The sequence below is a fragment of the Protomyctophum bolini genome, assembly GCF_963924005.1.
Source record: "Protomyctophum bolini genome assembly, chromosome: 23".
In the NCBI taxonomy this organism is placed as follows: domain Eukaryota; kingdom Metazoa; phylum Chordata; class Actinopteri; order Myctophiformes; family Myctophidae; genus Protomyctophum; species Protomyctophum bolini.
This window is the reverse complement of record NC_137884.1, coordinates 11,351,237-11,364,060: the sequence shown is the minus strand read 5'-3', so window position 1 is coordinate 11,364,060 and position 12,824 is coordinate 11,351,237. Positions and strand designations below refer to the sequence as shown.

Below are 12,824 nucleotides of genomic sequence, written 5' to 3'. Positions count from 1 at the left end.
TGCACATACAAAACTGCTTTGGCACAGTTATTATTATTATGAATTACCTGGCTGTGATTCCTCCTCAAAGTTTAACCACATTATCAGCAACCTAAAACAGGTCAAAACTCACTGACCTCATGTAAATTAGCCTATTCTATATAAAATGTACAACACCTGGGCAGTTTTCAGGAGAGGAGAGGGTTCGCATGTTTTAAATATGTAGTTGCACCTTACCTGGTGTTGACAGTTGTGCTTTCATTAGTGGCTAATATAATAATATAAATCCCAAAGTGGGGTCCGGCCGTCCGGGGACCCCCAGAGGTCCTTGAGCCGTGAGTTCCAGGGGGTACAGCTACATGATAGTTTGGAACCAAATGGACCCTTGTCGCCTTAATTGTGGCATGTCATGTGGACGCAGCGGGGTCCTTGAAATTAAACGGGTTGAGAATCACTGCTACTGCTGTATAAATCTTCTCCTTCTCTTCTCTTCAAATGGGGGGAGGGGGGTCCGCGGGCTAATACGTGTCCATTTGGGGGTCCTTGACACGAAAAGGTTTGGGAACCACTGTACTAGAGTAGAGGATAAAGTATATTCATTCATCTCCTATCGATCTAGTCAATACACGTTACCAAAAGTTGTGCGTGACACCAAAAGTGCTGACCTATTGAATACTGTTCCTGTATTATTAGAATCATTACGCAATCACCACAGAGTGCAAAGCACATTGGGTCACTAATGGCGGTGTAACAACTTCCCGAAGGTAGATGGGCCAAACCATTTTGGGATTTAGACAGGGGTGGATCAAATATACCCTTCAAAATATATCGCGTTTATGAACGCAGGATTTCACAAGTATTACTCCTAAGATAACTTTGGAGCCAGGGGGGATAAAGGGGGGGACCCCCAAGCCAGAGGGGGACCCCCAAACTCATTTGAGGGGGACCAATGTGACGCTGGCAGGGGATTCGTCCCCTCCGTCCCCTAGCTTATTGCGCCCCTGTTCAAAAGACCAACGACTGAGAAAACAACTAAATCAAAGTCGCTGACTGTCGGAAATGGAAATAACAACAAACAAAAAACAAACACCGCTCCTGTTTCCACAGCACACGCTGGAGACGGCGCTGCTGTCTGCCAGCCAGGAGCTGAGCGAGCAGAGCGCTGCCAACCCCACCTCCTCCTCCTCCTCCTCCTCCTCATCCTGCTCCTCCGCCATGCAGAGCCTCCTGCAACAGAGAGACGTCCTGCAGAGCGGACTGCTCAGCACCTGCCGAGAGCTCACCAGAGTCACCACGGTGAGACGCACGCACGCACGCACGCACGCACGCACGCACGCACGCACGCACGCACGCACGCACGCCTTTCGGTGGGAACTAGAGCTCTTGACGGATCACCCGCATCTGAAAATACCCGACCAGGACCCCGAGACCGTGTACGTGGTCGGATGACTCGGATCCATGTTTTATGAAAATCACTTGGGGGGGGGGGGGGGGGGGGGGGGGCTGGTCGGTATCGGTTCTATTACCTCGGAAGGTCCAGGTATACGTAAGAAAAGTGTCATGTGTGGTGGTGGTATTTAAGTAGGCTACATTATATTGTAAAGTGTCATTGGGGTGGTGGTATTTAAGTAGGCTACATTATATTGTAAAGTGTCATTGGGGTGGTGGTATTTAAGTACATTATATTGTAAAGTGTCATTGGGGTGGTGGTATTTAAGTACATTATATTGTAAAGTGTCATTGGGGTGGTGGTATTTAAGTACATTATATTGTAAAGTGTCATTGGGGTGGTGGTATTTAAGTACATTATATTGTAAAGTGTCAGTGGGGTGGTGGTATTTAAGTACATTATATTGTAAAGTGTCATTGGGGTGGTGGTATTTAAGTACATTATATTGTAAAGTGTCAGTGGGGTGGTGGTATTTAAGTACATTATATTGTAAAGTGTCATTGGGGTGGTGGTATTTAAGTACATTATATTGTAAAGTGTCAGTGGGGTGGTGGTATTTAAGTACATTATATTGTAAAGTGTCATTGGGGTGGTGGTATTTAAGTACATTATATTGTAAAGTGTCATTGGGGTGGTGGTATTTAAGTACATTATATTGTAAAGTGTCAGTGGGGTGGTGGTATTTAAGTACATTATATTGTAAAGTGTCAGTGGGGTGGTGGTATTTAAGTACATTATATTGTAAAGTGTCATTGGGGTGGTGGTATTTAAGTACATTATATTGTAAAGTGTCATTGGGGTGGTGGTATTTAAGTACATTATATTGTAAAGTGTCATTGGGGTGGTGGTATTTAAGTACATTATATTGTAAAGTGTCATTGGGGTGGTGGTATTTAAGTACATTATATTGTAAAGTGTCATTGGGGTGGTGGTATTTAAGTACATTATATTGTAAAGTGTCAGTGGGGTGGTGGTATTTAAGTACATTATATTGTAAAGTGTCATTGGGGTGGTGGTATTTAAGTACATTATATTGTAAAGTGTCATTGGGGTGGTGGTATTTAAGTACATTATATTGTAAAGTGTCATTGGGGTGGTGGTATTTAAGTACATTATATTGTAAAGTGTCATTGGGGTGGTGGTATTTAAGTACATTATATTGTAAAGTGTCATTGGGGTGGTGGTATTTAAGTACATTATATTGTAAAGTGTCAGTGGGGTGGTGGTATTTAAGTACATTATATTGTAAAGTGTCAGTGGGGTGGTGGTATTTAAGTACATTATATTGTAAAGTGTCAGTGGGGTGGTGGTATTTAAGTACATTATATTGTAAAGTGTCATTGGGGTGGTGGTATTTAAGTACATTATATTGTAAAGTGTCAGTGGGGTGGTGGTATTTAAGTACATTATATTGTAAAGTGTCATTGGGGTGGTGGTATTTAAGTACATTATATTGTAAAGTGTCATTGGGGTGGTGGTATTTAAGTACATTATATTGTAAAGTGTCATTGGGGTGGTGGTATTTAAGTACATTATATTGTAAAGTGTCATTGGGGTGGTGGTATTTAAGTACATTATATTGTAAAGTGTCATTGGGGTGGTGGTATTTAAGTACATTATATTGTAAAGTGTCATTGGGGTGGTGGTATTTAAGTACATTATATTGTAAAGTGTCATTGGGGTGGTGGTATTTAAGTACATTATATTGTAAAGTGTCATTGGGGTGGTGGTATTTAAGTACATTATATTGTAAAGTGTCATTGGGGTGGTGGTCGCAGGAGTTGGAGCGTTCCTGGAGAGAATACGATAAGCTGGAGACAGACGTCACGCTGGCCAAGACCAACCTCCTGGAGCAGCTGGAAGCCCTGGGCAGCCCGCAGGTACTGTACGCGCACACGCACACGTACGCACACACAGACATGCACACACACGCGCGTGCGCATACACACACGCACACACACACACACACACACACACACAGTCCCGTGATAGGGCTAATACACAAAAAAAGTTCATTTCATAGAAATGTTTAAAAGACTCGGTCTGTGCTTACGTGTGTACCCTTCTGTGTTTCCGTCCACTTCCGTGTGCGTGTGTGTGTATGGGCGTGCATGAACGTGCGTGCACCTCTCAGACGGAACCTCCGAGTCAGCGGCACGTGCAGATCCAGAAAGAGCTGTGGAGGATTCAGGACGTGATGGAAGCTCTGGCCAAGAACAAGCCGGAGAGGAGGAGCACGGACAACAGTGAGCTGACACTGCTTTAAACCATTCTGACCTGAGATCAGATTCTAAAAACGTCTTCTACGTCCTGACAGTTTTCTGAAAAAGCTATGTTTCTACGTCAGTCGTTCTTCGATTTTTCAAAAATAGCAGACCTACAAGCTCGTAGCGTGCCACTCGGTGGCGCGCTATGAGCTTGTAGATCTGCTATTTTTCAATAGCTAAAGCATAACATAATGCTAACACCAAAAGGGGTTCCCGCCCCCAAATGGGTTAATATGGAGATTGCAGCCAGTCTTTCTCTCTCCCTCTCTCTCTCTCTCTCTCTCTCTCTGTGTCTGTCAAGGACACTCTGACAAGACACATGAGTTGATCGACGTAATGGCTGTTGTGGAGTTTTGATTAACGACCTTTCCATTACTGGGTGTACTGAAAGCACTCTTCCAAACCTCTACTCAGTAAAGTACTCTAGTGCTCATTTAACTCTGAGAGTGTACAAAATTTTGGTCACCTGAAAAAAAGGGGGGATTTTTTTTTTTTTTTTCTCAAAAGTACTGCATTCCAAAGTCATTAAAATGTGAATTGATTAACTACAGATCGCTGCCCGTTAAATGGTTCTTGCACGTGTTTCGGTTATCAAAGAACGAAACTTCCATTTTTCACTCTTGTCTCACTTTTCTCCTTGTCCAACAGGTTTTCCCCCTCCCAAGCCCCTCTCCAGCATATCAAAGAATGAGGTATGTAAGTCTACAGAACCCATTAAGGACGGACGGCCATTTGTGTTATGTTCACTTCTAGTTCAATTATCAGCACTTCAACACAAGTCTGGCCAGGAGTTTTCTTTTGTGCTTAAGAAGGCAAAATATGCATTAGCACTGAGCTAAGATGGAAGTGTCCGCTTGGGCATGTGAGATATTTTACTTTGAGTTTTAGATAATCCGTAGTGGTTCTACTTGACCACAGGGACTACATATTTCTCAATAGAAGAGCAGGTAAAGACTCGGACTGGTCACTAACCCTGTTTTTGTGATGAATTGTGTTATTTATGGTGTCTGATTGTATTTATGTTTTTTATGTCGGGAGCTACAGGTGAAAAATGTCATCTCTTGCTAAATCCTACAGTAGCCTATATGTATTTACGGTATATATGTATTTATAAGTATTGTTCGTGAACACACACACACACACACACACACGTGAAATTAAATGCTTGTTTGGAAACCCGCCCGGCAGGCAGTGACGCTGCCGGCCCTCAGTCCCCTGAAGGAGGGGGGCGAAAGCGTGCCCCCTCGCCCGCCTCTCCCCCAGTTCTACGACTCGTCCGAGCGGCCCCCTCACGTGCCCCCCCTCCCCTCGCACCCTGGCGGGCGCCTGCCCTTGCACGCGCACCGGCCCGTCGAGGACCGCAAGGCCGCCGCCGCCGGCGGCTCCAGGAATGGAGCGCACAGCGTAAGAACCCGCTGGCCTCTCATACCCCCTCCCCCCACGCCGTGTCTATCCTCATTGGTTCAGCTGTTTACCCCCTCCACGACGTGTGTCTCCTCATTGGTTCAGCATTTTACCCCCTCCACGACGTGTCACCTCATTGGTTCAGCATTTTACCCCCTCCACGACGTGTGTCTCCTCATTACTTGCGCAAGCAGAGCGCGCAAGTAATCGTTTCGCTTGGTCTCTTCGAAGTGAAGACAAGTTTTCTTCAACGGTAAATCTGTGCCTGGTTTGCTGGGACTAGTTACAACATTACGTCATCCTTGAGAGAGTACATGGTGTGTATATGACGTAATGTTGTAACTAGTTACAAGTTACAAGTTACAACATTACGTCATATACACACCATGTACTCTCTCAAGGATGACGTAATGTTGTAACTAGTCCCAGCAAACCAGGCACAGATTTACCGTTGAAGAAAACTTGTCTTCACTTTTTGGAACCAAGTAACCACAGTATACTGCTAATCAAATTACAACTACATACTCTGTATGTAGTTGTAACTAGAACAACTACATACAGTCTGTGCCTGGTTTGCTGGGACTAGTTACAAGTTACAAGTTACAACATTACGTCATATACACACCATGTACTCTCTCAAGGATGACGTAATGTTGTAACTAGTCCCAGCAAACCAGGCACAGATTTACCGTTGAAGAAAACTTGTCTTCACTTTTTGGAACCAAGTAACCACAGTATACTGCTAATCAAATTACAACTACATACTCTGTATGTAGTTACTTGCGCAAGCAGAGCGCGCAAGTAATCGTTTCGCTTGGTCTCTTCGAAGTGAAGCCAAGTTTTCTTCAACGGTACGTCATCCTTGAGAGAGTACATGGTGTGTATATGACGTAATGTTACAAGTTACAAGTTACAAGTTACAACATTACGTCATATACACACCATGTACTCTCTCAAGGATGACGTAATGTTGTAACTAGTCCCAGCAAACCAGGCACAGATTTACCGTTGAAGAAAACTTGTCTTCACTTTTTGGAACCAAGTAACCACAGTATACTGCTAATCAAATTACAACTACATACTCTGTATGTAGTTGTAACTAGAACAACTACATACAGTCTGTGCCTGGTTTGCTGGGACTAGTTACAAGTTACAAGTTACAACATTACGTCATATACACACCATGTACTCTCTCAAGGATGACGTAATGTTGTAACTAGTCCCAGCAAACCAGGCACAGATTTACCGTTGAAGAAAACTTGTCTTCACTTTTTGGAACCAAGTAACCACAGTATACTGCTAATCAAATTACAACTACATACTCTGTATGTAGTTACTTGCGCAAGCAGAGCGCGCAATTAATCATTTCGCTTGGTCTCTTCGAAGTGAAGCCAAGTTCTTCAACCGTAAGTCTGTGCCTGGTTTGCTGGGACCAGTTACAACATTACGTCATCCTTGAGAGAGTACATGGTGTGTATATGACGTAATGTTACAAGTTACAAGTTACAACATTACGTCATATACACACCATGTACTCTCTCAAGGATGACGTAATGTTGTAACTGGTCCCAGCAAACCAGGCACAGACTTACGGTTGAAAAAAACTTGGCTTCACTTTTTGGAACCAAGTAACCACAGTATACTGCTAATCAAATTACAACTACATACTCTGTATGTAGTTGTAATGTGATTTGTAATTTGTAAATCTGTGCCTGGTCTGCTGGGACCAGACTACACAGATGACCATATCTCTTACGTCATCACTGAGAGCTAGTCATACATATACACACCATGTACTCTGGTCCCAGTTCTCAACGATGACGTAATGTTGTAACTGGTCCCAGCAAACCAGGCACAGACTTACGGTTGAAAAAAACTTGGCTTCACTTTTTGGAACCAAGTAACCACGGTATACTGCTAATCAAATTACAACTACATACTCTGTATGTATAAACTGAATTAAACACATTTCTCAAGAAAATGGTAAAGTATCTATCATCTCCGACTTCCACAATTATGATAATAGGAGATTTCAATGAAGACCATTATACTGAAAAAGATATAAATATAAAGACCTTCATGTCAAGATTAGGCTTTAAACAATTAAATACAAATCCAACTACAGATTTCGGAAGTATTTTAGATCATGTATATTTCAACAAATTTGAAAGTATTATTACAGAAATTGAAGTTAGAGACACATATTACTCTGATCATGATTTAGTATTAATATCACTATAGTACAAAATGAAATACATTTAAAACAATTGACAATTTACAATAAGTAATAAAATAATTATACTGTATAATATATTTTAATTCAGTTTATATACCTTTTTTTTCATCACATATCAATGATTCATTTTTCTGTAAAAAAGTAGTTAGGTAGCAAATAGTTACACGTAATGATTATACATTTCAAACGTTCCTTCACAGAGATACTGAGATGTGATACTTTCCAGCGGTCGAAAGTACTTGCGCGCTCTGCTTGCGCACTAGTAGGCCATTTATGGCCTACTAGTGTGCAACAAGCAAGTATGCACTCGGCAGAGTGCAGTTCTAGTTGGTTCAGCATTTTACCCCCTCCACGACGTGTCACCTCATTGGTTCAGCTGTTTACCCCCTCCACGATGTGTGTCTCCTCATTGGTTCAGCATTTTACCACCTCCACGACGTGTCACCTCCTCATTGGTTCAGCATTTTACCCCCTCCACGACGTGTCACCTCCTCATTGGTTCAGCATTTTACCCCCTCCACGACGTGTCACCTCCTCATTGGTTCAGCATTTTACCCCCTCCACGACGTGTCACCTCCTCATTGGTTCAGCATTTTACCCCCTCCACGACGTGTCACCTCCTCATTGGTTCAGCATTTTACCCCCTCCACGACGTGTCACCTCCTCATTGGTTCAGCATTTTACCCCCTCCACGACGTGTCACCTCCTCATTGGTTCAGCATTTTACCCCCTCCACGACGTGTCACCTCCTCATTGGTTCAGCATTTTACCCCCTCCACGACGTGTCACCTCATTGGTTCAGCTGTTTACCCCCTCCACGATGTGTGTCTCCTCATTGGTTCAGCATTTTACCACCTCCACGACGTGTCACCTCCTCATTGGTTCAGCATTTTACCCCCTCCACGACGTGTCTCTCCTCATTGGTTCAGCATTTTACCCCCTCCACGACTTGTCACCTCATTGGTTCAGCATTTTACCCCCTCCACGACATGTCACCTCATTGGTTCAGCATTTTACCCCCTCCACGACGTGTGTCTCCTCATTGGTTCAGCATTTTACCCCCTCCACGACGTGTCTCTCCTCATTGGTTCAGCATTTTACCCCCTCCACGACGTGTCACCTCATTGGTTCTGAATTTTTGGTTGGATTGCTGACTTCACCCCGTTAACTGGGCCCGCTGGACCATCACATTTATTTTTTTATTTCAGTTTATTTTTTGTTTTTTGTTTTTCAATCCAGCTCAACAATCGTTTGTCATTTTCCATGCTGAAAGTGCATGGAAAAATGACAAACGATTGTTGAGCTGGATTGAACTCCAAACTTCATTTGGAGTTTACTTTGACTACTTCTAACCCTAGTTTGTGTTTTTGAGAGTGTGCCATATTGTTATTCCATATTCACTCAGCTTTGTTTTAACCCTCCTCCATGCTTCGTCCAGATGTCACCATCGCATGCCTACAGTGTTGCATTCTGCCCCATCCTGGTCCGTACAAGTGGTTGTGCAATTTATATGGCGTGTGTGCATGCGTGCGAGCGTGCGTGTGTATTTGTTTAGCGGGGGTACAATTTACAGGTGTGTGTGCATGCGTATTTCTGTGACAGTGTATTTTTGCTAATATGCATGCGTCCTTTTTGCATACAGACACGTTTGTGCGTGCGTGCGTGTGTGCGTCCGCGTCTGCCTGTGTGTGTATGATGCACTGCAGTACATGCGCGTGTGTGTGTGTGTGTTTGCTGACCGTCTGTCCCACACTCCCTGTTGCGTCACACAGCAGGCGCCGGACTATCGTCTGTACAAGAGCGAGCCGGAGTTGACCACTGTGAAGGAGGAGGGGGACGAGGCCAATGGAGAGGACAAGGACAAGACTGCGGACCCCGCCGCCGAGAACAAAGACACGTCCATGTCCGCTAAAGGTGCTTCAACGTTGAAAACTCGACGTCTCACGCCTTAACGAACCATTATAAGAACTGGAACGCATCTGCGCCACTTTAGCTTTGAACCGCTTTATTTTAAACTTTCAGCCCTTGACAAAATAGCAGATCTACAAGCGCTCAATATCAAGCATTGTGAGCTTGTAGGAAAGAGCTTGTAGAAAAGAATGATCCACGTGTCAAGAGATTCTGTGCTCTCCCTAATAGCAGCAGTATAAGGAATCAGGAATTGTGTCTCCCTTTCAGTGACACATGGCATTGTAGCGTAAACTAATCTAGGGTATGATGACACTAAAGTGGTGTATTTCGATTGGGCCTTTTGACTCAAGTTTCTGGAAGAAACCAAAAATACACAGGGAAGACATATTTGAATATTATAACCACACCTGGGAGGTGTATTACTATTATAGTATAATGTTAACTCCATAGACAAAAAGCCTGGCGTTCTGTTCCGCTCTGTCGTGTTCCGTTGCATTTGTAAATGTACGGATGACGGCTGACGGCGTGCCCTGCTCTTCCCCAACGCAGTGCCCTCCTCCTACCACCCCGTGGGCATCGTTCAACCCAGGACCAAATCTCCCATGAGCCCCCCCGAGTCCTGCACCATCGCCTCTTACGTCACGCTGAGGAAGACCAAGAAACCGGAGGCCAGATCGGTAAGTGGGCCTCTAGTACAGTGGTTCTCAGCCAGTGGTCCTTGAGGAGGTTCCAGGTTGTCCCCAGCTAAATGATAAGAGAGTTGGTAACCTCATAGAGTTGGAGCCTCATAGATCTTTAACTCTTGAGACCGTATTTTCTTTACGCTCTCAAGAGTTAAATTATTGTTAAAAGTCTGCATTACTTAATTTACAAGAAGTCTAACACGATTAGAGAATGTCAACGAATTGCTATTTTGATCAACATTTACCTGTTATCTCTCCTATGGTACCAACATCAATACAGAATGGAATTGTGTTTACATTAACTGTTACGTTTAATTTCATAAAGGAAAGCAATGGGGCCTTGGATATGGTGGAAACTTTGCTTAAATTTGGAGTCAGTCATGCATCATCGATCGACATGATTAGAGTATTTATCTGCACGTTGGATGTCTGTACAGAAATTTTACACTTGGATTCACAGTTTTTAGAAGAAAACAAAACAGGATACACTATGCCAATGATCACAATCTATTCTAGGAGATAATTGGGCTGTGGCACAACACATTTTAATTCAAACCATGCACGACTCGGTTGTTCCAGAAGCAATATCTTGACCTAAAAATAAAAGAAAACCCCGTCAGAGGGATTCTGTGTTTGGGGGAGGAACAGCGTCTGGGTTTATTGCATCAGCTGTGGGATGACTTTAGAGCTTGTCCACATAGGATCGGCCGCGCAGTGCAGCGGACCAGACCGGAGCCGGGGGGGAGAGGGAGGTGGGCCGGGCCCGGATGAGCGTGGAGGAGCAACTGGAGAGGATGAGGCGGAACCAGCAGGCCGCTCTCCGAGAGAAGAAGACCCCGTCTCGGTCGCCCTCATTCAACAAGGACAACCCGTGTGTTGTATTGCAGGTATAAACACACGCACACTGTACATACACGGGTGTATAATGCTACCACGTCATTACCAGTAGTGGATGAAGTAATGATACGTAGCTTGCGGAGTTAGTTCAGTCAGATTACTCGAGCGGCTTCATGCTGTGCTCAAGGGCGCATACATATACTCAAGGGGTTAATACGCATTACTATGTGGGTGTATTCAGTGTTTGCAAGACCCACGTGTCATTTGCTGATGTGGCAGTCAGCTGACTAAATGGGCGGGGAATTTGAGCTCACCTAGACGGCATGCTCTTCCTGCCTGCCTTCTGCTTATGGTTCCTGATTGCTGTTATGTGATGTTTTCTCCCACCACCACCCCAGCACCACCGGTGGGCTCTGTTATTTCTGTTCCCCGTGGGTTGTGGTTATTGTATTTCTATCTCCCTGAAAATGTAGCAGAGCCGAACGCCAAGATAATATATTATATGCACACTTGGTGTGTGTGTGTGCGCGCGCGCTACATGAATTCATAACTTTCAACCTGGTGTCCCTAAACAAGAATTGATGACATCAATTAATTACCAGCTGCTGCCTTATATCCCATGGCTGAGAGGTCAGCTAGAGGCAAAGTGTGTGGTTGCCTTAAAACGAGGCAGCCAATCAGGACGATAGGTTGTCAAATGTCAGTACAGCCAATGAGAAACATAGGTCTCTCAACTACAGCTAAAGTGGGCGTGAAGCACCGCACCGTAAAAAAATGTCAAACAATTATTTTAAAGGCATTTAAAAGCTAAAGCTTGCTCTCTTGAAAGTGGACACTTTGACGTGTGTCTCTCTCCAGAGCCGTGCGCAGGTTGAAGAGACGTCCTCGGTAGACCTCACAGAGCTCCAGGCTGCTCTCCAGGGCCGTGCGCAGGTTGAAGAGACGTCCTCGGTAGACCTCACAGAGCTCCAGGCTGCTCTCCAGAGCCCTGCGCAGGTTGAAGAGACGTCCTCGGCGGACCCGGCGGAACTCCAGGCTGCTCTCCAGCAGCTGGAGCTGAGCAGAAGCAGAGCCACGGACCAGGATCCGGTTCGGACGGCCAGTCCTCCCGCCGAGACCGACTGTAGTCCCACGTCCGGACCGGGAGACAGACAACGGAGTGAAGCACAGGTTTGCACACATTAGTTTATATTATTTATTTATTTATTTATTTATTTGTCTTTGCGTATAAGTACACTTACTTAAAGGTATATTCAGTGATTTCACTTAATTAATTTAATTCAAATATCTGTTTTGATAATCCTCTCTACTATAGAGTGCGGTGACCATATAAGGAGTTCCTCCCTGTTCCCCGTTAACCCCTGGGGTAAAAAAAAAACCCCGTAGGTTTCTATTTTGCCTATAGGGCCCAGCCTTCATCCAGTCAGGATAGAGAGGGGCCTTCCCCCAGTCGTGATCGAGCGGCGGCGGGCCTTGGTGCACGTGCAGAACCTGAGCACTATTTCCACCACGGGCAACCGATCACGTCAATGTGCGTCTGTTTCCTTTGGAAGGAGCAGGAGGTGCAGAGAGATGAAGAAGCAAAGCCAGACGAGCCCCAGGAGGCGGCGGAGTCCGAGGGCGACAGGACGCGGACCGGCGAGGAGGCGCAGCTCCCCCCCGTGGCCACCAGGCGGCACTCTTTAGACAGGACGAGGCCGAGCGAGGAGGACGCGCTGGCTGAGACGGACAGCGCAGACGACGAGGTATAGGAGACAAACCCGGTATCTCTACGGACAGACGCACTTATGGCTCTTTTCAACTACAAAGTATGAACCAGAATGTTCCAGAATCTGAAACCGTTGTAGGTCTCAGCAGTAGTGTAAAGTAACTGAGTACATTTACTTAAAGGCGAATTCCGCACAAGCCGGTTTCTTACCTCAAGATGAACGCACGTATCCATTGGTCACGTTACGCTAGATCTCTTATTCAATTTTTTTCCTTTTCCTTCTTTTATTCCGTTCTAGAAGTGAGTCCATGGAATGTTGTTGTTGTATCACTTCCGCTAAGACGAGAGC

At 44.9% G+C, this 12,824-nt stretch overlaps 1 protein-coding gene across 14 annotated transcripts in view; it reads left to right on the top strand.

Annotated features, from left to right (window-relative positions):
* Positions 1-12,824, top strand: part of LOC308310954 (pleckstrin homology domain-containing family A member 5-like) — a 211,900-nt gene that overhangs the window by 190,048 nt on the left and 9,028 nt on the right. For 12 of the 14 annotated variants that reach the window (XM_080757426.1, XM_080757431.1, XM_080757425.1 and 9 more), the window contains 9 exons: positions 1,087-1,275; positions 3,208-3,309; positions 3,564-3,675; positions 4,345-4,388; positions 9,109-9,250; positions 9,797-9,924; positions 10,632-10,817; positions 11,626-11,937; positions 12,321-12,512. In XM_080757426.1, coding sequence (XP_080613552.1) covers positions 1,087-1,275; positions 3,208-3,309; positions 3,564-3,675; positions 4,345-4,388; positions 9,109-9,250; positions 9,797-9,924; positions 10,632-10,817; positions 11,626-11,937; positions 12,321-12,512 — 1,407 coding nt within the window. The other 2 variants (XM_080757428.1, XM_080757423.1) reach the window with 2 other exon arrangements.